General features: G+C 34.8%; 4 protein-coding genes and 1 long non-coding RNA gene across 7 annotated transcripts; 1 reads left to right on the forward strand and 4 right to left on the reverse strand.

The window, feature by feature from the left end:
• Positions 1-1,125: 1,125 nt before the first annotated feature.
• LOC110711941 lies at positions 1,126-5,706 on the reverse strand. Of its 3 annotated transcripts, none has more exons than XR_002509460.1 (5): positions 5,376-5,706; positions 2,849-3,008; positions 2,390-2,661; positions 1,793-2,283; positions 1,126-1,692 (listed from the first exon to the last, which is right to left on the reverse strand). It is a non-coding gene; the product is annotated as an uncharacterized LOC110711941 (long non-coding RNA). The 3 variants fall into 3 exon arrangements; XR_002509461.1 differs by lacking the exon at positions 2,849-3,008 and adding an exon at positions 3,585-3,621 and having other exon boundaries at positions 5,376-5,701; XR_002509459.1 differs by lacking the exon at positions 2,849-3,008 and having other exon boundaries at positions 1,127-1,692; positions 5,376-5,696.
• An 824-nt stretch (positions 5,707-6,530) lies between these two features.
• Positions 6,531-9,890, reverse strand: LOC110712017. The gene is made up of 2 exons (XM_021890444.1): positions 7,784-9,890; positions 6,531-7,273 (listed from the first exon to the last, which is right to left on the reverse strand). Exons 1-2 carry the CDS (start codon positions 8,129-8,131, stop codon positions 6,677-6,679), a joined length of 945 nt encoding a protein of 314 aa, XP_021746136.1. The 5' UTR covers positions 8,132-9,890; the 3' UTR covers positions 6,531-6,676.
• LOC110711907 (protein ALP1-like) lies at positions 8,376-9,448 on the reverse strand. The gene is made up of 3 exons (XM_021890346.1): positions 9,233-9,448; positions 8,922-9,147; positions 8,376-8,833 (listed from the first exon to the last, which is right to left on the reverse strand). Exons 1-3 carry the CDS (start codon positions 9,446-9,448, stop codon positions 8,376-8,378), a joined length of 900 nt encoding a protein of 299 aa, XP_021746038.1.
• Positions 9,891-13,381: 3,491 nt separating the features above from the next.
• LOC110711908 (endothelin-converting enzyme 2-like) lies at positions 13,382-16,505 on the reverse strand. Its single transcript, XM_021890347.1, has 7 exons — positions 16,425-16,505; positions 16,236-16,331; positions 16,003-16,126; positions 15,714-15,796; positions 15,477-15,618; positions 15,276-15,391; positions 13,382-13,513 (listed from the first exon to the last, which is right to left on the reverse strand). Exons 1-7 carry the CDS (start codon positions 16,503-16,505, stop codon positions 13,382-13,384), a joined length of 774 nt encoding a protein of 257 aa, XP_021746039.1.
• Positions 16,506-21,944: 5,439 nt separating this feature from the next.
• On the forward strand, positions 21,945-22,857 carry LOC110711870 (60S ribosomal protein L12-1). The gene has a single exon (XM_021890314.1). The coding sequence runs from the start codon at positions 22,117-22,119 to the stop codon at positions 22,615-22,617; it is 501 nt and encodes a 166-aa protein (XP_021746006.1). The 5' UTR covers positions 21,945-22,116; the 3' UTR covers positions 22,618-22,857.
• Positions 22,858-23,363: the final 506 nt, after the last annotated feature.

A 23,363-nucleotide genomic window follows, 5' to 3' on the forward strand; every position in this document is an offset into this window, starting at 1 on the left:
TTGTACTACTGAAAATCACAACCCAGTGGTACATTTTCTCCCAAACTTTGTTATAGGTGGTACAAAATAAACATCAGATTTGACAAATGTTTTCTGCAATCACAACATAGGAGTCCTGAAACTTAAATTAGTTGTCACATCAAAAGATGGTCCTGTACCTAGAAAAGTAAAATATGCTATGGAACCATCAAGATCCCTCAATTGAATTCCCCCAGCAGAACGGATATATTCATTGGTCGACAGTGACACAAAGGTGTTTTTCGCAGCAGCTGCCTTCTTTGCATCGTTTTTTGCTCTTGTAGCTTTCTCTTTCCCTTTTATTTTTCGCAGACGGGTTGTGGTTTGTTAACGGTTTGGTGTGGACGATTTTTATCCCGGATCAAACGGTTTTGGGTTAGAAACGGTTCGATTCTTTTTCGGTTCGGTTTTTTTCATTTCGGTTCGTTAACGCGTTCGGTTCTTATACGATTTAACATTATTCGGATCAATTCAGTTTCGGGTTTACTAATATATGGTTCGAGTTAGATTTCGATTTCAAAACTTCAATTTTTAATCGGTTCGGTTCTCATTTGGGTTGGTTGGTTTCAAGCTAGAATCACTACTACAAAACTAACCTCAAGTAACACCCAAAAAGTGTTACATAAAGTGGTAAAAATGTTATTATAGACGATAGGTAACACTTTAGTGGGTGATACATCTGCCCGTGTTACCTAAGGTCTTATGTAACACTTTGGATAACGTATGGTAACACTTTTAAAAGTGTTACTATATAACCTCTTATGTATCACTTTTTTATATCTTTAGTATCATTTTTAAAGTGTTACTTTTTATTTCTTATGTAACACTTACTTATCTTTAGTAACATTTTTCAATCATATAGTATCACTTTATCCGACATTATGTATCACTTTTTCGAACTAATATAACACTTTGTTGATTATTAGGTAACATTTTTCAATCATGTTTTGATATATAGTAGCACTTTATTCGACATTATGTATCACTTTTTTAAAAGTAATGTAACACTTTATAGATTAATAGGTAACATTAATTATAACATTTACTATTTTTTTTAAATATAAAAAAAAATTATTTATACAACAACTATATGAATAGAAATCAACACATATGATAGAAAACAATTTAGATTGAAATACTTTCATAATTCTTACAAAAAAAAATCCATAAACACCAATTTTAATGTTTGGCCAAACAATATAATAATCCAAACACAAAGAAAATTAAGTTCGATCTCTAGCTTGGAAAAAGTAAGGAAAAACAAAAAACTTCCAAATTTCAAAAAAGTCAGTGATAACAGTAAATAGCATTAGTAACAGCGTATAGCAGCAGCTACACAGCTAGCTAGTAGAATGGCAGCAGCTACGCAGCTAGCAAAATGGCAGAAGCAGTAACAGAAGCTGCTAGCCGCAGTCTTTAGCAGCAACCAGCAAAAGCAGACAGGAGTGGCAGCTTCCAGCAATAGCAGACAGCAGTTGGCAGCAACCAGCAGTAGCAGAGAGCAGTGGCAGCAAATCGAAGTAGCAAGAGTCAGCAACAGTAGCAGCGAAAAAACAGCAGTAACAGCAAAAAACAGCAGCAACACAGCGGTAGCAACAACAAAACAGCGGTAAAAGTAAGTTCTTATAGCATCATCAATTGCCATCCTAATTCTTCATCTTGATCCAATTGATCCTATGTGTGAAAGCATCATATATCAAACAACTAGAACAAAAATGGAATAACGCAATAATAAGAGTTAGTGCTTTTTAAAAGATTATATATAAACCATTACCTCATTTCGATGTTGTTCATTAGAGTGTACAATGGGAATATGATCTGTAAGTTCTGGATTGGATGACACATTTTCAAGTGATCGAGTCAAAGTATCCAACACTTTAGGATCAATTTGCTCGAGCGTCTTCATTAATTCTGCTACAATTTCTTTCACAATTTGGTCTTTATAGGGCTTTAAGAACCCATATGATTCTCGTAATTTTCCTGTAAGTCATGTCCAAATCTTTGTGGTTGTGAAAAACTTGTGCTTGTGAACTTCCTAAATGCACTTATGAACTAGCCATGTTAATAGTCTGTGAACTAGCCATGTAAATAGGTTGTAGTTGTCATCGTAGTAATAAATCACTTTCCTCTCAATGCCACAACCTGAAATTAACTAGCCATGTGATCTAAGTGTTGTCTCTCGGTGTTTTGAAGACGCATCTTAGTCAAAGAGACACCTGCCGTGTCCTTAATGTTTGTGGTTATCTTCCCTCTCAATGCCACAACCTGAAATTAAGTATTCATGAACATTATTAAACAAAATATTACATGATTTTCTAACAACTATGATTCACAAAATTAAGTTGACACAAAAAAAAAAAAAAAAAACCACCTTCTTTGAACGAGACCTCATGTTTACACCGGTTTTCCTTCTCTCATTTTCATCCTCTTCACTTGAGTGGTTCAGTTCTCCCTCTTCATCAGGTGTATACTCGTCAGTATCTTTAGTCACCTTCTTCCTTTTTTTCGTTTGTTTCGATCCCTTCATCGACTGTTTCATTTCATAAGCCATGGATGTAACCCCTAAATCCTCCATCCTGATTTTATTTTGTTCTATAATTTTTTGTCTAAGTTTCTCATATTCTGCCATCTAGATATTGTTTCCTACAAAGAACATACAAGACAGTCAGTTGATGGACATTATTGGTGACAAACAGATTTTCAGAGTATCAGACCCCTAACAGATTATCAGCTTGATGTTCAGAGTTTACATTGCTAATTTCACCTTCCTGATTTACCTCAAAAGAGAGTGGCCAGAAAAACTATGTCCTGATTTTCAGAGTAGAATTACCATTCATTTTGTCTGAGATCATGGATGCAATAAGTAATTTTCCATTCATTTTGTCTGATTCCTTCTATACAAAAGTGGATCCAATTGGTGCTCAGCTAAAGGTCCTTGAAATTGCAAACAGCTTGGGGCTTAGTATAACAGTTGTTGCACGTGAAGTTGCCTTCAAAGATATAGGTAATAAATCATCTATTCTGGATATAAAGAGAAATGATTTACCCTAGATGATACTACGTAGTATTTTTACAGGACCTAGGACTTCAAACAATCAGATCAAGCAAAGTAAAGATTCAGTATTCACTAAGTTTGGGTTTGGAGCACAGGACATTCAGCCTTGACTTCATATTTACTTGACTGACCCAAGCCAGACTGAGTCAAAAGGTAATACATATAGCACACTTGCATCAGGCAGTACATATAACGATTAATAAAAGCACCTGAAAGAGCACAAAAAGAGTATGCATATCACCTGAGCACTTGAGCACAGGATCAGCTTATACTCAACTCTGATCAGCTCATAGTCTGAGGTAGATATTAATCTTGCTAATACTCAAACTCAGACTGTTAGCAAGATTAATTTACCTCACACGCAGCTTTATAAATATTGCAAAAAGTCTGAGGCAAATTAATCTTGCTAGAGCTAAAGTCTAATCAGCTATAATCATGCAATGCAAAGACAAAAGTTCATTAAAACTATGTCAATAGTAGAAACTGCCTCAGTGAAGCCGACACAACTCACCTACTGCCCGAGCACAAAGATACCACACAGCTCAAAACTGCCAAATGTAAACACTATCACTATTATATCATACCTCAAATAAATTTAACAATTAAATAAAGGTTAAGAGTAAATTCTATAGCACGACATTAAATTTAACCACTGACTTATGTTAACTAATAAATATAAAGCTCGTTATTTCACTATTCATGACCTTGTTAGATATTCACATTAATGTATGAAATAATTTGTGGACTATTTAGCAGATTTTACTCCAGGCTGCAATTAAGAAACTAATAAAACAGTCTGCAAATTTAACACCACATGATTTTTTTTTTATGGTAAAATGAAGACTTCAAGGAGAGAAAGAGGTGAGAACTGAAATATACTCATAAACATTATTGATTAACATGGACAACATGAAATAACCGTGGTAGTGCTAGATGTTTGGGATTAAATTCTGCCCGATTTGAAGGTTGATGAAAGAGTACAAGGGACTAGGGAAGACATAATACATGATGTGTTTGCTGTTCTTTGAACATAAAGCATGACATAACAGAAAGAGTAGGATAGCATGACATAAGCTTTCCTATACAAGCAAGATATTTACTAAGCTTGGGAGGTACTGTTGGGACTTTGGAAACAGCAAGAGTGGGCTTCTCACCCAATATCAAATTTCAGGCCAGATTAACTAATTTATTGTATGAAGGAGTGTGATCTTTAACTGTAAGTAATAGGGACCTAGCAACCTGCTGTTAAGAAAATTTCTTGTGTCAAAATTGAGAAACAATCATTCATTTATTATCTAGAAAATTGAATGAGGCATTGACCAATTAAGAGTTGGAGATGTGTTCTACAAGAACAAAAGAGAACACAATCAATGATAATGTAGCAATAATGTAGCCAATAAAGCAACAGATGGATAACTACTATTGATAATATCTTGATTTCCAAAGGGAGTAATTTGATACGTAGTATTGGAATAATGTCATGTTAATTTCCTCAACCTTTTAGAGTAACATTCAAAATAAGGAAACTGCTAATTTCCTCCACTCAATAAATCACTTAAATTATTATGGTTCTAAGTAGGATCAATTAAATTAACTAGAATAATCAACTATCATGCTAAATAAATTTGTTTGCCGAATTTTTATTGCCAATCTTCAAGTTGAGAATACTAGAGAGAGTCCAAGACAACTTAACAAACTCAATCAACTTTTCATTACAAAACCACTAAGATCTGCTATACCGAGTTTATCATTGACAAGCTTCTTAAGGAAAAGTACTCAATAGTCATTACAAGACCAAAAGTCAATCAATGAGCTAGGTTGACAACAAACAAAGCTATATCTCAAACTAAACAAAGTCCACAATAATTGTCTTGTTTTTCTCTCATACAAGTCATATTAACAAGATACCAGGTTTAATATAAAGTAGCATCTAGAATGCCAGAGACTGAATTCATCCAGTTCATATATTTAGATTTAGGAATTGAATCAACTAATTGTGTTAAATTCACAACTTCACGTCATTCTTTAAGAATTGATGATTTTTAGGAAAATCAGTAAAACCTAAGATCAATAATATAAGTATATAACATCGTTTAAATAAGAAAATCCATTAATATACAAAAAAAAAAAAAAAAAAAAAATTGCATGAAATCGTGAATAACAACAGGTGCAGATTTCAATTGAAATAATATAGAATCCAATAAAAAACAAACCCTATTAACTAGATTGTGATAATTCACATGAAAATTAATGATTACATAACCAAAAACATCAAAAATCCACCAAAAAAATAACAAGATACCTGATTGGAAGCGCGAATTGATGGAACGCCAGATGACGATCGAGTCGACGATTTTGTGATGAAATTCGCACGAATTGAACTTGAATAATTGAGAGATTGGGTTTTTTGTGATAACTTAAGATTGTCGTTGCTGAATGAGGAAAATAAACTTGATTTGAGTGATTGTTTTTTTTTTTTTCCTTAATTATTCTGGCGGTTTAAGCTAATTGAGGCCCAATTTTTTTTTTTTTTAAATTGCTTTGGCAGTAATCCTAAACTTTTTTAATAAATTGGTAATTAAATTTGAGGATTAATACTGACTTTTACTTTTTTATAAATGTTTAATTCACCTTAAAATAATGTAACACTCTTAGGTGGCGTTTGGTTCGGATAATGGAAACGGAGTGGAAAGGAAACAAATAAGAGGGGGGAAAGGAATCATTTAGCTATTACCTTTACATTTGTTTGGTTCAACTATGGAAAGGAATCAATTAAATTTTACTCCCTTTGTTCTTGTTTGGTCTACCTAATGGAAAGGAATCATTTGAAAATGCAACTACTTATAATAGGAAGTTTTTGCTATTTAATATATGAGCAATTTTACTTGATCAAGTTTTTTTTTTTTTTTTTTTCAAATATTATTAACAAAGAATGAAAGAATTACAACAAGTAACAAACATAAGCCCAGCAACACAAAAAACAGACACAAGTAATAACAAAATCAAAACTAGAACTCAGCCAAAAACACCAGCAGCCTGAGAACACATAAACACCAGACCAAAAAAAACAGCAGGCCAGAAACAGCCACCAACTGTACAGAAACCGAACGATCAGCAGCTACACACCAGCAATTGCAGCAGGAAACAACATTCCAGCATCTGCCTGTATAGACCCACAGCAGACCAGCTGCAAAGGCAGGACAACAGAACAGTAACCCAAAAACACACCAACAATGGAGCAGCAGCAGCAGACTAACTGCTCCTGCTCAAAACCTGCATCAGATCACAGCAACACACAAAGCTAAAGCAAAATAAACCACCCACAGCAGGACCAACTTCAGAAACCAGACAACAGAACTTGATCAAGTTACATACCATTATTAAAATACCATAAAAATAAGTTAGCTATAATATTAAACTGATTATATAATAGCATAACAAGTACTTTTTGTAGGAAACCAAACAAATGTATACTACAAAATTCTGAAATTCAAGAACAAAATAAGCCTTAATTAAAGTTTCAGAGGCCATACATTGTAGATGATTAGCAATACTCCCACCTACTTTTTCTTAAGGAGATCTAAAACATATTGTTTCTTCAAGTTAGTTGGAGCTTGAAAAAAAGATTCGAAGCTTATGTTTTTCAGCCATGAGAATTGTTGCCACCTCTAAAGATTCCGAAGGAGAAACACCATCCAATTTCATAACTTCTTCTAACACCTTATTCACTTCATCATCCATTTTTTGCTCTTTTTCTTCGGCTTTGGACCATGAATTTGCTATAGTTCCAAGATTTGCATTTATGTCCTCGAAAATTTTCCCAAAAGTATTAGATGTATTATGAAGAGAAGCTACTAATTCATTAGCATCTTTGCTTTGATGTGTCTTTCCTTTTCCCTTCATTTCTTTCATCTTTGCTTTTTTGGAAGGAGTATTATCATCCTCTTTCTTCATTGGCCGCTTATGGGATTGAGTTGTTGGTTGAGTGGAATGGGTAGAATGAGTGGGAGAATCTATATAACCGTCTTCGTCACTCTGTATTGTCATAGACTGATTTGCAATCTCAACATTCAAGTTATCAATAGCTCCAACAAATGATTCACTAACTTCTCCGGTTGCTTTATCTTTTGCATAGATTTCAGCAAGTGTCTCATAATGAGGAAAGGGTACTCCATACAACCCCTTTGCTTTCTTGTGAGCCTGCAATGTAATAAACAACATACTCAGCATACTCAGATCAGCATACTCAGCCAGAGCAATACATGCTTAGATAAGACTCTATTCCAGATAAACAGCATTCATAAAAACAATAAAATAAAGTAAATCATTCAAACATGAACCTAACTCGTTTATCCGAATTTGAAATTCTACTCTCTGCTCCTCCCCTACCTTTTTTAGATTATTCCCTTACAGAAATATAAGCTCAAAGCCTCAAAATCCATGTTACATAAAAATAAAATAAAAATCAGCTAATATATCTGCTTCTCATCATACTCACCTTTAGAGCAGATTTATACTAGTACTAAGCTAGCAATCTTACTTAAATCAGCTATGTCAACTTCATATTCACTAATTCATTTCCTGCTAATTATTCTCAGCCTAACATCAGCCACCTCTCTAAATACAAACTTAATAACAATAGCATTATTGAAATGAATTTAATAACTACTCAAATCGTAAAAAATGAAGAACATTAAAAAGCTTACTTACCTTAGCCCATTCATCAAATACAGTTTTCTCTACTTGCAACATTTTTTTGTCCGAATCCCATCCAAATCCAGAAGTAGATAACATCTCTGCCATTGCACTATATTTCTCTGTCCAATGCTTAATCCTTGACTCAATGTGTGGATCAGCTTTCAAGCCACAATTAGGTAGCACATATTTTATCATTTCTTCCAACTTATTCATGTAACCACTCTTGAAGCCACTTTCACTTTTCCATTTAGGATCGATAGATAACTCATGTAAATATTTTATGAGCACCGTATCTTCCTCAAAGGTCCAAAAACGCTTATTCTTACCTCTTCCTCGATTGCTTCCCTCTTCTCCCATCATATACAACTTCAAGGAGAAAATTTACATATATCAAGACAATGAGTGCAAGAGTATAGGTATCATATGGTGTACTAGAAAAAAGTAAGTAAATTAAACATATCACTAAAAAAGTAAGTAAATTTAACATATCACCAAAAAAGTATGTAAATCAAGTTACAGGAGTATAACAGTTTGGTCTTAGCACTAAAGAGTAAATCAAGTTACATCTTGTAATTTGAACCCACTACACCGAGGATCTTGACTGCTAAACTCTTCTACCTCTTGCCCTCCACCCATTAAACATATCTTGTGCTAGTGTGTTTCTAAAATTGGTCCACTGATCTGAAGTTGCAACACTTGTAATATATTCAGGTTCATCATCAGAATCATCATCGGAATCTTCACTCAACTCTTCTTCCTCTATATCATCAGTAGGCATGAATCTTCTAATTAAGTTATGTAGTAAACAACAAGCCATCACGATACGACCTTGGGTGCGTATAGGAAAAAACGAGGGACTCCTAAGTATGCTCCATCTCCCTTTAAGTAAACCAAAACACCTCTCTACCACATTTCTTGCCCTAGCATGTTTCATATTAAAATATTCCTCGGCACTTTCAGGTTGTTTATCTGTCCATTCTTTAAGGTGATATCGTTGCCCCCTATATGGAGCGAGAAATCCATCGCAATTAGTGTAGCCCGCATCAACCAAATAATAATTACCTTCACAAAAATCAAAATAAGATAATCACTAGATACCTTACTAACAACTATAATTATACTCACACAAAAAAAGACCTATTCCATTTACCTCGAGGTACCCTAAGACCATTTGGCCTAGAGAGAGCATTACGAAGGACACGTACATCATGGGCTGATCCTTCCCACCCCGGAAGCACATAAATAAATTCCATATTAGGTGCACAAGCACCTAAAACATTCATAGCAATTGTGCCTTTCCTTGTTCGATATTTTCCCCTTTCTTGTGAAGTCACTCTTACGTTAATATAGGTACCATCTAGCGCTCCTAGACAACTCTACATTATAAAAGACAAAGATATGACTCATTTACATACATTACATGAAAATCTAATAGAAAAAAGAACATGAATGGAATTATACCTTGAAAGGTTGCCACCTTTCATCTTCACATTCATCAAATATCGCTATAGGCTTGTGCAATAAGTGTTCATGCAACTTCAAAATAGCCCTTAGACATAGGTTAAATTGTTGACTCACTGTTTCCCCACTTCTTAAAAAGAGATTTCCAATTGACCCATTCTTTTGATGATGAGCCAATGTGTACAAAAACATTGCAACTATCTCTTGAAGAGTCATATTTCTTGTTCCACTTAAACCTCCTATATCTCTGAGCATCTCACAAATAATATTAAAAGTACGTCTATTGACACGAAGCTCACTTTTACAGCTTACATCACTCTGTCTTATTAAGTGACTCAAAAATAACGAGCGTAACAATTTCCTATTCCTTTTCCTTTCATTTATTTGAGCCCCTCTAATTGTAACAACGCTCATCAAATACCAAATCCAAAACAGCATAAAAACTACAATAATCATTGTAATAACCAATTGAACTTGTTTTGCTCTTCTTCTTTTCCCAATACGAGCCATTTCAAGAACCTTAAAAATACATTCAATAGAAAAAGATAAGATTCTAGTGCTACAACAAAATCATGCAGCTTATATCTAAACATTCAACAGAAATAGATAAGATGCTCTATTATTGCCAATGAAAATATGAAAGAGCATAATTGTCAATAATACTAGCACGAAACAATGATCGAAAACTGAAGAATCGAGTTGGTCCAGCTAAAAGTTGAGAAATTAGTAAGTAGATGTTTACTGTTAGGTACCATTATACACCATATTGTAAGAAATAAAGTGTGTTAATTTCTTTGGATAGGCTAGGCCATTATTATTATATAGATAGGTAAATTTACTTTAAGAGGTCCACTTCTTGAGAGGTAAATCTAACATGAGTATATACATGCATGAAGGATCGAAAAGTAGTGGTGCGGACTATTGTCAATTGTAAATGGTTTTTTTTTTAATCAATTAGTCAAGAGTATCAAGTCTGGAAAATATCAGAAAGAGCATAATTGTCAATAATACTTAATTAGTTAGTCCTAATAAGAAGAACCAAATCCATCAAGCTGATTTGCTAAATCTGTTATTGCTATCATTACATAGCAAAGACAACACATACACCCAACAAACAGTAGATTTAACAATAATTTCAGATAAGATCAATAAATGTTATTAACTGAATGAAAAAATTGGATTGTCCAAAGTAGCATTACCCTAGAGACTAGAAATTAACCAGCAATAACCAAACCAATTGATAAGTAACCCATCAACTTTTAGCATAAGATTAACCAAAAATCCCCCAAAAAAAACTCAGAAAAAACTAATCAAAAACAGTATTTAGTGAAGCACATTTTACAGGTCCATATAATTAAGTTAAATTAGCACAAACAAGCAAGAATCATTGACCCATTAAAGCAAAAATGATATTATTAAAAGGGTTAAAATTAAAATTGATGAACTAATTACGACTAATACAAAAATGATGTAATTGATAAAAGGGGAAAAGGGTTAGAGCATACAGAAAAAAAGAAAGGGAAGATACAGAAACAGCAACATAGTCAGTTGGGCAACCTCTAGATTCTGCACATCCTTTCATTTTCATAAATCTTATTATTAACAATTGAAATTACTCATATCTCTAATGTTGTTGCTGTAAATCTGATATTCTAGTGCTACGACTCTGGTATTCTGGCATTGCAGAATTTTGGCTTCTACAATGATTATGAGATTTATGACATGTATTTCAAATCATGGTATCAAAACTTCAACGACTCAAATCGTGTGGTTTCACTTCTGTAACACCGCAATATCATGAAGCAAAAAGCAAAAAATTCAATTGAAAAATTTAAAACTCAAATAAATCAGAAAAATTAGGGAAAAAAGCTCTAGAAATTAACACCATAAATCGAAAATAGCAATCAATAAATAGATCAAACATTCAAACAAAAATATAGATAAAAACTCAAATAATATTGCAATCAATCATGTATTTCGAGATAGAAAAATCAAAATATACAATCAATCAAATAGAAAGATTTATAAATTCAGCAACAATTCAAAATCTAGGGTTTTGAGATAACATACCTAACTTGAGCGAAATCTAGAGCTTCGATAATTTGGGAACGAAATCTGCATACATTGAGCGAAATCTAGGGTTTCGACATTTCTTTGAGAGAAGAGGCTGTTGTGTGTTTTTGGGGTTAGAGGAGAGAAACGTTAATTGTTTCTCCAGTTTTTCTACCGGAAACAAAGTAGTGGAATGGGTTTCCACTAAGAAACGTGATTTGTTACTATACTCCTCAACCAAACGGATTCTAACGGAAACGGTATCTGATTCCGTTTCCAAGCCTACAAAAATCCCGTACCAAACACCCCCTTAGTGTTACCATAAAATGTTACTTATTTTAAAAGTGTTACTTTGAAGTGTTACTTATGTTAAAAGTGTTACATTGAGTGTTACATTCTAATAAAGTGTTACCAAAGTGTTACCTATATATCTAATATTTTGCATTTCAAGAAGTGTTACCAATTACATGTTACATAATGCCAATTATGTACTAGTGAATTTTTCGAGTTTCTTTTTCAATGGATGAATTAATTAATCATATTCTTTAATTTATTATAATTTTTGTATTGACTTTAATTTGTTTTTGAAAGATCAAAGGATGCAATCATCTATTCTAAAAATTTTGAGAATTACAATAATAGGAGTACATCATAAGAATTTTGATTAGGCAAGCTTTGGTCTAATATAATTCCGAGCACAATAATATATGTAGCACTTTGATGATGTTTAATGAGAAGACAAAGATTATTTTTTCTTAATCCATAATTACATACAAAAGTTAGTAAAAACAATAATGTACTTAGTATCTGTAGTAAACATGTGTGCATAATTAGATTTCATATAAAATTCATTTTAACGTGATTTAATCTTCCTTTATAGCAAGCGGTTTGTAAACGGTTTGATTCATAAACGGTCGGGTCATAAATGGTTCGGTTTGTACATGGTTCGGTGCAAACGGATTGCGGTTTATTAACGGTTCGGTGTAAACGGTTTTTATCGCGGTTCAAACAATTTCGGATTAGAACGGTTTCGGGTTAGAAACGGTTCGGTTCTTTTTCGGTTCGGTTTTTATTGAGTTCGGTTTAGAACTGTTTCAGTTCCTTAATGGGTTCGATTCTTATACGGTTTAACATTATTTGGATTGGTTTAGTTTCTGGTTTACTAAAATACGGTTCGGATCGATTTTCGGTTTTAAAAAATCGGTTTTTAATCGGTTCGGTTCTCTTTTAGGTCAGTTGGTTACGGGCAATTAAACGGTTTCGGTTTGAAATTAGACAGCGCTATATGACATACTTCCTGTTTTATTTTGAAGTGTCTCATTTTGATTTTTACAAAGTATTTTTTGAAATAGGCTTGATTGGGCTTAACCCATTTGGTATGTCCAATTCCAATCGTAAGGTCACAAAATTTTTTTTTATTTTTTTTTACTTGTAATAAGATATGATAAAGAGAAAACGTTAGGACACCGTCTCAGAAGACAATTCCTAATGCAATATGGATCACACAATTAGATAATGGCCCTGTTTAGTAATTAACAATTAGCTGATTGGTAAGAGTTGATTGCATTAGCTATTTTGACTACCTGATTGGTAAGAGCTTATTATGTAGAGTTATTTGGTAAAATTTGATTCTTAGTTGTACACATGAAATGACAATATAGGACATTAGCACGCAATTCATTTTTACTTCACTAAGGTAAGAAGTGGGAGGGAAAAAATGTAAATTAGAGTAACTTTTTAGGATGAAATTGTCATTTGACATCCATTCTCAACAAGCTAATAAAAAAAACTCTATTTTTTAGCTTTTCACAAATTAGTTGTGCCTCAATCAGCTCATTTAAAAAGCTCTTTAACCAAACAACCAAATTAAATGATTTATGCAGCCAAACCTCTAATTTGGTCAAATAAGCTTTTTTTTTGTCAAAACTCTAATTACCAAACCTGGCCAATAAGATCTGCCCAATCATTTGAGCAAATAAGGACTATTGATTTGATATGCAAAACATAATTCATGATCACCATTAGAAAGGTTAATAAGAGAACAAGATTGCAAAAAACCCTGTTACAATGACACTGCTTCTTGACCACTTCACCTTTTTAGTTGTCCTTCGGTTCATCAATGTTTGTCTTGAATAAGAAATCTTCACCTTCCAATTCATCTTGATACAAGCAGATTGATGGAAGGTTTAGCCTTTCACAAGGTTGATAACTATTCAATGATCTTGTGCCCTGTGGTTTGCAGCATAGAAACTTAAAACTTAATTCACTTGCACTAAGAAATTTAGCATAATAACAAAGCTGCCGTAATTAGGGGTGTTCATATCCGGGTACCCGAATCTTCGGGTAGTTGATAAGTCGGCCCGTGTCCCATCCTGGATAATTCGGGTACCCGGTATTCGGGTACCCGAATTATTCGGGACGGGACACGGGTACCCGAATTTTATTTACTTTTTTTTAAGATAAGTTTGTACCTAAAACCTGCTGTATTTTTGTACAAAAAATCTGCTATATATACAATAATAAACCTATTGTTTTTTTTTGCTGTAATTTTTTTTTTTTAAATCTGCTGTTGTTTTTTTTTTTTAAAAAAAAACCTTATAGTTTTTATAGTCTCTTAAATCTCATTTTCTCGGATTTATGCAAGCTGTGGTTGGATCAGTGTTGTGTTCTATATCTATAAAAGCCATAAGTTGTGCCAGACCTATGAGTCTATGGCTGCTATGTGCTGCGTGCTGCAGCTGTTGTAGCATTTATTTCTGTATTTACCCTTCCTACAGTGTTCCAGTTAGGCCCGAAGTATTGATTGGTTGATTCCGTACAATTAATTATGAATGTTTTCTGAAATGGTGAGGAGAAGAATTGACCAATTTGTTATTGTTAGCTAAGGGTTTACTAGTAACTTGAGATAATGATGTGAAACTATTGTATAATGCGGATGCTTATGCTGTTGAACAAGAGTCTCTTAGAATTTGGAAGACTAAATATTTGCTTAAAAATTAAAAAAAAGGGTGATAAAAATGCTTTGATAAACACATGTTCGGCTTTTGCAAGTTAGAGGAGATGTAGAGGCGTAGAGCAGTAGGAAATTACTGAATTAGGGAGAGAGAAGAAGAAGAGCTTCGTGTTTTTTCTTTTAGGGAGTTATTGGATGTTTACCCTAGGTTAAGTAAGTGGGCTGGCTGGAACTGGCAGTGTTAATTTTATTTTTTTTTAAACGGGTATCCGGGTACCCGATAACATGTCCCGGCCCATGAAAGTGCTATTTTACCGGGACGGGTACCCGACCCGAAAAAAACAGAAAATTTTGAAAATTTCCCGTCGGGTATTTTGCGGGTCATCGGGAATTCGGGACGGGACAACCGGGTCGGGTTTTTTTAAACACCCCTAGCCGTAATTATGCATGATCAAATTTTAAGAATCATTTTCGAAAGGATGCAGTCTCATGGGTTTTTAAATTGCATATTGGAAAGAAAAGATAGCATCCTTTGGCCTAATTATTGTAAGTTTAAGTGAAGCATAGTAGCATACATCCAATAATATGAATGACATGCACCGGTAAGGTGATATACACTCCATACAGGTTTCTATGACACTCAAATTAAGTCCTCTTGTCTACTACTCTCCTCATATTCTAGTTACAAGTGTTTTATAAGTTCAATATCACTTTGACTCTCCATTTCACCTCAAGTGCTCAAATTAGAAACTCAACAACAAACATGAGTAAGTTCATTTTGGACTAAAATATATGCAAAGTTTTCATGATGGTTGGGTTGTACACTTGGCACTGTATCCATAAATCTGAGTAACATAACAAGTGATATATTCCAAGAGCTTATACAAGATAACCTTAGTTTTTAACAAATTGTTTCTTCAAGTGTTATAACTTATAATAGACTCAAAATGCGGGTTATAGGAATATGTAACAATTTCCTTTCAATAAATGAATGTTGGTTATGTTCTCACACTTAAAACCCTACCTAGTTCATAAAACATAAAAAAATAATCTAAGCTTCTTTAGAGTGTAGAAGAAATAATGGAATCCATCACCAAAAGTGCTCCACTTCATTGACCATGTAAAATCAGGAGCTTCAAATAATGGATGCCTAAGTGTGGCTGCAACAAAAAGTTAAGAAATAAAGAGGAGAAAAATCCATGCTAGAGCTTATATGATTCAGTGAACCAAAGTTTGAATGTACTACATGCCCAAATGAAATTGATATGTAGATACCATTTGGTTTCAATACCCGGTGGATGCCTTGGAGCATTGCCATGACCTTGCTAATGGTTTCAGATTTTGGGTTCCACGGATCACCACTGTCCACGAACAATACATCCTTGAATGACAAGTATATCCAAACTTGGCAAATTAAAAGCCAATTTGCACTTACAAAAGAAATATTTAAGGCTAAGCTACTAATATTGTTCTCACCATTATTCCTCTCTTAATAACAACATCAAAAGAATCATCTGCGAATGGAAAGTCTAGCATGTCCGCAACCATGGCCTTTATATCTGACATTCAAGGTAGCACAAATCATCCAAAGTTAAGATAAAGGGGGCAACAAAGTGCAACAATCAGTACTGCTAAACCAAAATACATTCAAAATCAGTCAAGACAAACAGCTTGAGAATCATACTTTCCACAAGTGATTAAACCTCAAATCTTCTCTAAATTCATATTGAATTTTAATGAAAGGGCAACAATTAGCAACAACAACACATTGAATAAGCACAAAATGATGTACACCTTAAAAATATCCGAGCATGTCCGTGGATATTTTTAATCCCATTTTTATACATTTCATCACTTAATTGGGAATTTCCACAACCCAATTCCAAAACCTAAAAATTGAACAAACAAATTCATATCAAGCCCAGAAAATTAACATAAATAAATAAAAAATACTTCCGTATTAACATTCTACAAAAAAAAATGAAACAGAGAAAATACAGAGGAATTAGGTTGAATATTCTCCAAAATTAGGTGACGAAAATAGGAATAATCTTTGAGCCATTCATAATGTTCTTCCTTAGCAAATCTATCGTCCTAAAAGAAAATTTTAGAAATTAAATTAGATACAATAAATTTGAGCAAATTTTTTTAGAGTGAAATTAAAATTAGAAACAGGGGAGAGAGAACAAACCAGTAAAGTGGATCAAGATAAGTCAAAACGGAAGAGGGTACTACTGTATCTTTGAGATTCTTCTCCTCATAATACATTAATGAGAGATTCTGGGTACCTTTGATTTCAGAATGTTTTCTTAAACCCTAGATTAAGTAAGAGCGACGACAAGGCTTACAGGTCAACAAGTCAAAGTCTTTAATATCGGAAAATTTGTCAAATCGTTGCTTTGTCAGACTAACTTTAGGTTTCTGCTTAGATTTTGGTTTCCCCGTTTTCTCTATCTTTGCCCCGTTATTATTTCCTATGAGCTGGCACCTTGTCCCCACACAACTTCTACCTATTTACAAAGAATGCCATCCTATACACTTCTTCCCCCATAGTTACTATGCACCAATAGTTTTCTATCAATGAAGATCGGTAGGGTCCTGTATGGCAGTGTGGGGGGAGGTGTTTACACCAAACCTTCTTATGGATAATTTTGAATTCTGGAATGTGAGGGGCCTGAATAAGACTGCAAAAATATGTGATGTTCTTTGGTTTCTAAGACATCACAAAATTAGTTTATTTGGGCTCCTTGACACTAAGGTAAAAACTGCTAATTTTGGTACAGTTTTTGCTAAATTTGGTGGAGAATGGTCTGTTACCTCTAATCATTCTCAGTGTAAAGGTGGTAGGGTGTGTGTGATTTGGAGACCTTCAGTGTTCTGTGTTGATATAGAGGTTGTTGATAGTCAATTTATACATCTGAGTGTGAATCATAAACCTTCTGGTAAACAATTTTGGTATACAGTGGTGTATGGTTACAATGAGAGCAGTAGGAGAGAGTGGTTATGGTCCCAATTGGTAAAACTTAGTACTACAGTGAAAGGTGCCTGGATTGTAGGTGGGGACTTTAATAGTGTTCTCAACCTAAATGATAGAATTGGTTATGAGATTTCTCTTACCGAAGTTGAGAGTTTCAGATTGTGTCTAAGACAAAGTAACTTGAGAGACCTTAAAAGTGGAGGACAGGTTTACACATGGAATAGTAAGCAGGAAGGAGCTTCTAGGGTCTGTTCCAAGATTGATAGGGCTCTTGGCAATGATAAATGGCTTACAGATTTCCAGACTTGTAGGATTGATTTTCTTCCTGAGGGATTAATGGATCACAACCCTTGTGTGATCAATTTCCTTGAGAACGCTGGTAGTGGTAGAAAGCCCTTCAAGTTCTTTAATGTTTGGACTGAATGTGCTGGGTTTTCAAAGGTTGTGAGGGATTCTTGGCAGCAACCTAAACAAGGAACAATTATGTTTAGAGTAATTTAGAAACTGAAAGAGGTGGAAAAGGAGCTTAAAACCTTAAACTATCAGTTGACTTCAACAGTTGAGGATGATGATGCGAAGGCTGCTGTGCTACTATCAGAGATTCAAGCCAAACTTAATGCTGATCCTTGTAATGAAGCACTGATTTCTCAGGAGAGTGAAGCTAGGAAACATTTTAACTCTGTTCATTCAAAGAAACTCAAATTTCTGAAACAAAAGGCTAAGGTTATGTGGATAAAAGAGGGGGATATGAACACTGCTTTTTTCCATGATTGCATAAGAAAGAGGAGGATTCAAAATAGCATACACAGTATACAAAAGGATTCTGGTGAGATCATTCATGATCCCAGTGCTATTGCTGATTCTTTTGTTGATTTCTATGTAGGCATGCTAGGCGCTTATTCTGTCCCTGAGAGATCAATTCATATGAGTGTGATTAATGAAAGGCATGTTCTTGATATGGACCAGAAAGCTCAGCTCTGTAGGATTTTTTATAGGGAGGATGTGAGGAGAACCCTATGGAGCATAGATGATGATAAAGCCCCAGGGCCTAATGGGTTCTCTAGCAGATTTTTTTAAGCTGCATGGTCTACTGTGGGCGATGATGTGTGTACTACTGTGCTGGATTTCATCGCTACTGGTAGAATGCTAAAGCAAGTGAATGCTACTCTCATTACTTTGGTTCCTAAGATAGAGAATGCTTCTAGAGTGGGTCAATTTCGACCAATTGCTTGCTGCAATGTCCTGTACAAGATTATTTCCAAGATGTTGTATGACAGATTCAAAGAAGTGTTGCTTGGCTTGATTGATGAGGTTCAGGGGGATTTTTCTAGTGGAAGGTCAATTCTAGACAACATCCTTGTTTATCAAGACATTTTAAAAGACTATAATAACAAGAGAAAGGCTCCTAGATGCACTATGAAGATTGATCTCAGGAAAGCATATGATTCTATTCATTGGGAATTCATTTAGAGTATGCTTGAAGGGCTTGGTTTTCCTACTAAATTCATACAGTGGGTTATGTGTTGTGTGAGTACTCCTTCTTTCTCCATTATCTTAAATGGTGGGCTCCATAAGTTCTTTAAAGGGAAGAGGGGAATCAGACAAGGAGACCCCATGTCTCCCCTCATGTGTTCTGATAGTAATGGAATACCTTACTAGACTGCTGAGAAAGATTGGTAAGCTAAGGGATTTCAAATTTCACTTAGATGCAGAAGTATTGGACTGAACCACCTAGTTTATGCTGATGATTTAATGTTGTTCTGTTATGGAGATAGAAAGTTAGTAGATCTTCTAATGAGGGGTCTTAGGACCTTTGATAAATGCTCAAGGATCAAGGCTAACCTAGATAAGTCAGCACTGTATTTTGGTAATGTTCCTGTTGATGTTCAAGCCTAGATTCTTGAGGTTTCTGGTTTTACAATTGGGCAGACTCCTTTCAAGTACTTGGGAATTCCTCTCAATGCTAGATATTTTAAGATTAATGATTTTAACAGTTTGATTGACAAAATTCTAGCCAAAATTCTTGCTGGTCAAGCAGGCACTTGTCTTATTCTGCTAGAGCTGTGCTTATCAATTCTGTTTTTCTCAGCATGCACACTTACTGGGCTCAATGCCTGTTATTACCTACTAGTGTGATAAATAGGATAACTCATCTATGTAGAGCTTACTTATGGGGAGGAGATGCTATTTTAAAGAAGACCCCCCTATAGCCTGGGACTGGATCTGTAAGCCAAGGAAGAATGGTGGTTTGAAGATCAGGAATTGTAGCATTTGGAACACAGCTGCTATGGGTAAGTATGTATGGAAGATTGCAAAATAGGAAGAGTCTTTATGGGTTCGTTGGGTTCATACTGTTTACATTAAGGGTCAGGATTGGTGGAGTTATACACTAAAGAAATCAGGGGGATGGGCTTGGAAGAAACTATGTGCAGTGAAGGATAAATTGATGGCTGGGTTTGAAATGAATGACTGGATGAGCAGTAAGTATAGTATCTCTAAGGTGTATAATTGGCTTCAGGGTGATATGTTAACAATTGATTGGTTTACATGGATTTGGAGCCCTTTTAATGTCCCAAAACATACTTTCATTGCTTGGTTAGCTGTTCTTAACAGGCTGAGAACTAGGAAAGTACTAGCTGCTATTGGCCTGTGTCCTGATCCTATTTGCTTGCTTTGTGGAGAAAATGAAGAAGACAAGGAGCACTTATTCTTTGATTGTACTTACGGCAGGAAGTGTCTTATGATAATCAGCAATTGGTTAGGAATCCAGGATCATTGTTTCTCTATTGATGAAACTTGGAAGAGATGGAAAAATCAGTTCAGTGATTCTATTCAGAGGAAATGTGCATTGGCTACCTTGATTGCTGTCATTTATCACATTTGGTTAGGTAGAAACTTTGCTTTCTGGAATAAAGCTGTCATTCATCCTCTTTTTCTATGTAAAGCTATTCAGCTTGAGATAGTTACTAGAGCTAGGAAGTTTATTAATAGCTCTTGGAATAGGAATCAGTGTAAGTGGCTGTGTCACATTAGCTATAAGTTGACCAGCTAGGCTAGGAGACTCTTTTTTGGTGGTTTGTGTTTGGCCTGTTTAGGCTATTGTAGTTTGGGTGAGGGCTTTCCCTCTTTTGTTTGATAATAAAACCTACTTACTTTCCAAAAAAAAAAGAAGGCATAAGATGATAGATGGAAAACCTTGTATGTATAAGAAGTGGATTTAGGGCGATTTGGGTGGGCGGTAAAGTTCGGTCAGTTGATGGTGGTAGTGACGACGGTTGGGCGGTGGTTCTGGTGGTGATGGCGATGGCGTCTAGACGACGACTATGGTTGCTGGGTAGTAGTAGTTTTTAGGCTGAAGGCTTAGAAAGAAAACTTAGAATCGAGGATTAGGTTAAATTAGTCATTAAGTCTTTAGCTAACTAGAGTTAAGCTTATAACTTCATTAATGCCACCATTGAATAATTATAACTAATTAAAGTTTACCAAGGATGATAAGAATTTTTACAATTTACCACTGATAAAATAAAAAACTATAGTGTTACCAATGAGAATTTCCCCTTAAAAAAATAACGGAGGGAGTATACGTATTTTCTTATTGGTTGACTGAACATCTCATCCATTGACGGGAATTTCGCCCACATTCGATCCCCAATTCTTCTTCACCCCATTACACAATAAAGTAGCTACATTTAACAACTATTTACCATACGCTTTTGCTTATACATCTAATACAAGCAGTTAATCAAACCAATTAATACATTAGTTAGTCAATCTAGTTCATCCTAGCAACTAATTGCCAAACTGGGCCTAATATGCTCAATTTTGATACAATACGATTTTCTTGTACATTCAATATTATTTAAACATTTTGTAACTCAAATGCAATGATACAAAGACAATGTAAACCATGTTCTAATGATAATATATATACTTACCTCTTTTTTTAGTTGACACGTATTCGTTTCTAGGAAGTTTATATTTAATTGACACGTTTTTTTTTTTGGGTATGTTTTATACCTTGCATTAACTAGTCTACACCACTTGCTTTATCATTCTCTCTCACTCTTTCTTCTCTCCATAATATGTATGCCTAAATTGAACGCGTCAACTAAATAGAAACAGAGGAAGTATGTTCATTAGTTTATATGATGACACTCATAGTGCAAATTTTATCAACTAGTTCATATACTAGGAAAATAAAAACCATGTCATTAATTAACCATTTTTTATTTTTTTTTTGTTTTTTTAAAAAAAAAAAAAAACCATGCTGTTGGAGAAATTTTTTTTATTGAAAAATGTACCGAAATAGGTTACATCTTAATAGAAATTGATTTAACCTAATGTAAATGTCTATCATACATAGCACATAACAATATTGTTCCACAAAGAATTAGAGGTGATCAACATCGACCCAGGCTGAAAATAGGGCGTGTTTGGGCAAGTTTAAATGCACATTTTTAGTTAAAAGCATAAACTCGACCCGAAAAATCCGCTACTTTTTAGCAGGTTTGGACACGAGATATAATGGTAAGGCCCACCACAAAGAATGCAACAAGAGGCGTCAATTTAAGCCAATAAATTAGGTCTAGTTTAGATTTGAGTCATGCCTTACACAGTCAGCACTAAATCATTGTACTCCAAAGAAACAAGCCTTTACAACATCACCCCCTAAATCCACAAATTCAGACAAAATTGTTTAGCCCAAGAATTACAACAAACACAGACCAAAAAAAGCCCAAAATCACATAGAAATTTCTTCTTCCGTTCAACCTCTGCAAAACCCTAGTTTATAATCCTCCCCAAATACCCATTTCCCTCAATCGCCTCCTCCCTTTTCACTCTCTCTCTCTCTCCTCCTTCACAGTTCACACCCATCTCACTTTCTCTCTCCTTCCTGCAACAATGCCGCCGAAGCTCGACCCATCCCAAGTAGTCGACGTCTTCGTCCGAGTGACCGGAGGAGAAGTCGGCGCCGCCTCGTCCCTCGCACCGAAGATCGGACCCCTCGGTCTCTCCCCCAAGAAGATCGGAGAAGACATCGCCAAAGAAACCGCCAAAGATTGGAAGGGTCTCCGAGTGACCGTCAAACTTACCGTCCAAAACCGTCAAGCTAAAGTCACCGTCGTACCCTCTGCTGCTGCTCTTGTCATCAAGGCTTTGAAGGAGCCTGAAAGAGACAGGAAGAAGGTCAAGAATATTAAGCATACTGGTAATATTTCTCTTGATGATGTTATTGAGATTGCTAAGATTATGAAGCCCAGATCTATGGCTAAGGAATTGAAGGGTACTGTTAAGGAAATTCTCGGGACTTGTGTTTCTGTTGGTTGTACTGTTGATGGCAAGGATCCTAAGGATTTGCAGCAGGAGATTGCTGATGATGAGGTTGAGATTCCTGAGAATTAATTTATATTATAATGTTAGTTTTAATTGTTTTTTTGGTTGAGAAATTATAATCCCTCTTTGTTATCCCTGATATTATCCATGATGAATGAACCACATTTTGTGGGCTTGTTCTTATGATGATGATGTTTATTTTTGGTTTTGACGTTTGAATTTCTGGAACGGGATTATGGGATTTTTGTTTTAGACATAGTTTATGCTTTATGAATGAGGAAGTCGCTTAGTTTTTCATGCGATTATATATGTTGATTGTTTTCTATGATTAATTATTGGTATGATTGTGCTTGTGTGATTCATTTGATGTGATTATTTTCGAAATGTGGCAATGCTAGGATAATACGATGCAAAGTATTCTTTTTTGTTAGTGTTAGTAATTGGGAAAGGTTTGATTAGTTCATTGATATTGCTGTGCTTGTGTGAGATTGTTGGTTATTAGGTTGTATTTTTGTTCATGCTTCTTGTTGGGTATTGTGTTAATGGGTAATGTGTTAATCTAGTTGCTGCGTGTATTTGCTGTACTCTCGGGTTTCGTTGTATTGGTTATGAAGATTATTAAGTTTGCGGTGTATGTGCTCTGCTCTTCATTTATAAAGAGCTTTTTATTGTGTGTGCAATGGATAAATGCTCAATTATTTAGGGGATTCTTCAAGGTTTTTTGTGTTCTAAGGGATAGGATTTTGTATGTTTAATTCACTTACTTGAGTCTGAAGTCTGAGAGGGGATGCTTTTTAGTGGGTATACTGTCAGTG

Source organism: Chenopodium quinoa, unplaced genomic scaffold (genome assembly GCF_001683475.1).
Source record: "Chenopodium quinoa cultivar QQ74 unplaced genomic scaffold, ASM168347v1, whole genome shotgun sequence".
NCBI lineage: Eukaryota > Viridiplantae > Streptophyta > Magnoliopsida > Caryophyllales > Amaranthaceae > Chenopodium > Chenopodium quinoa.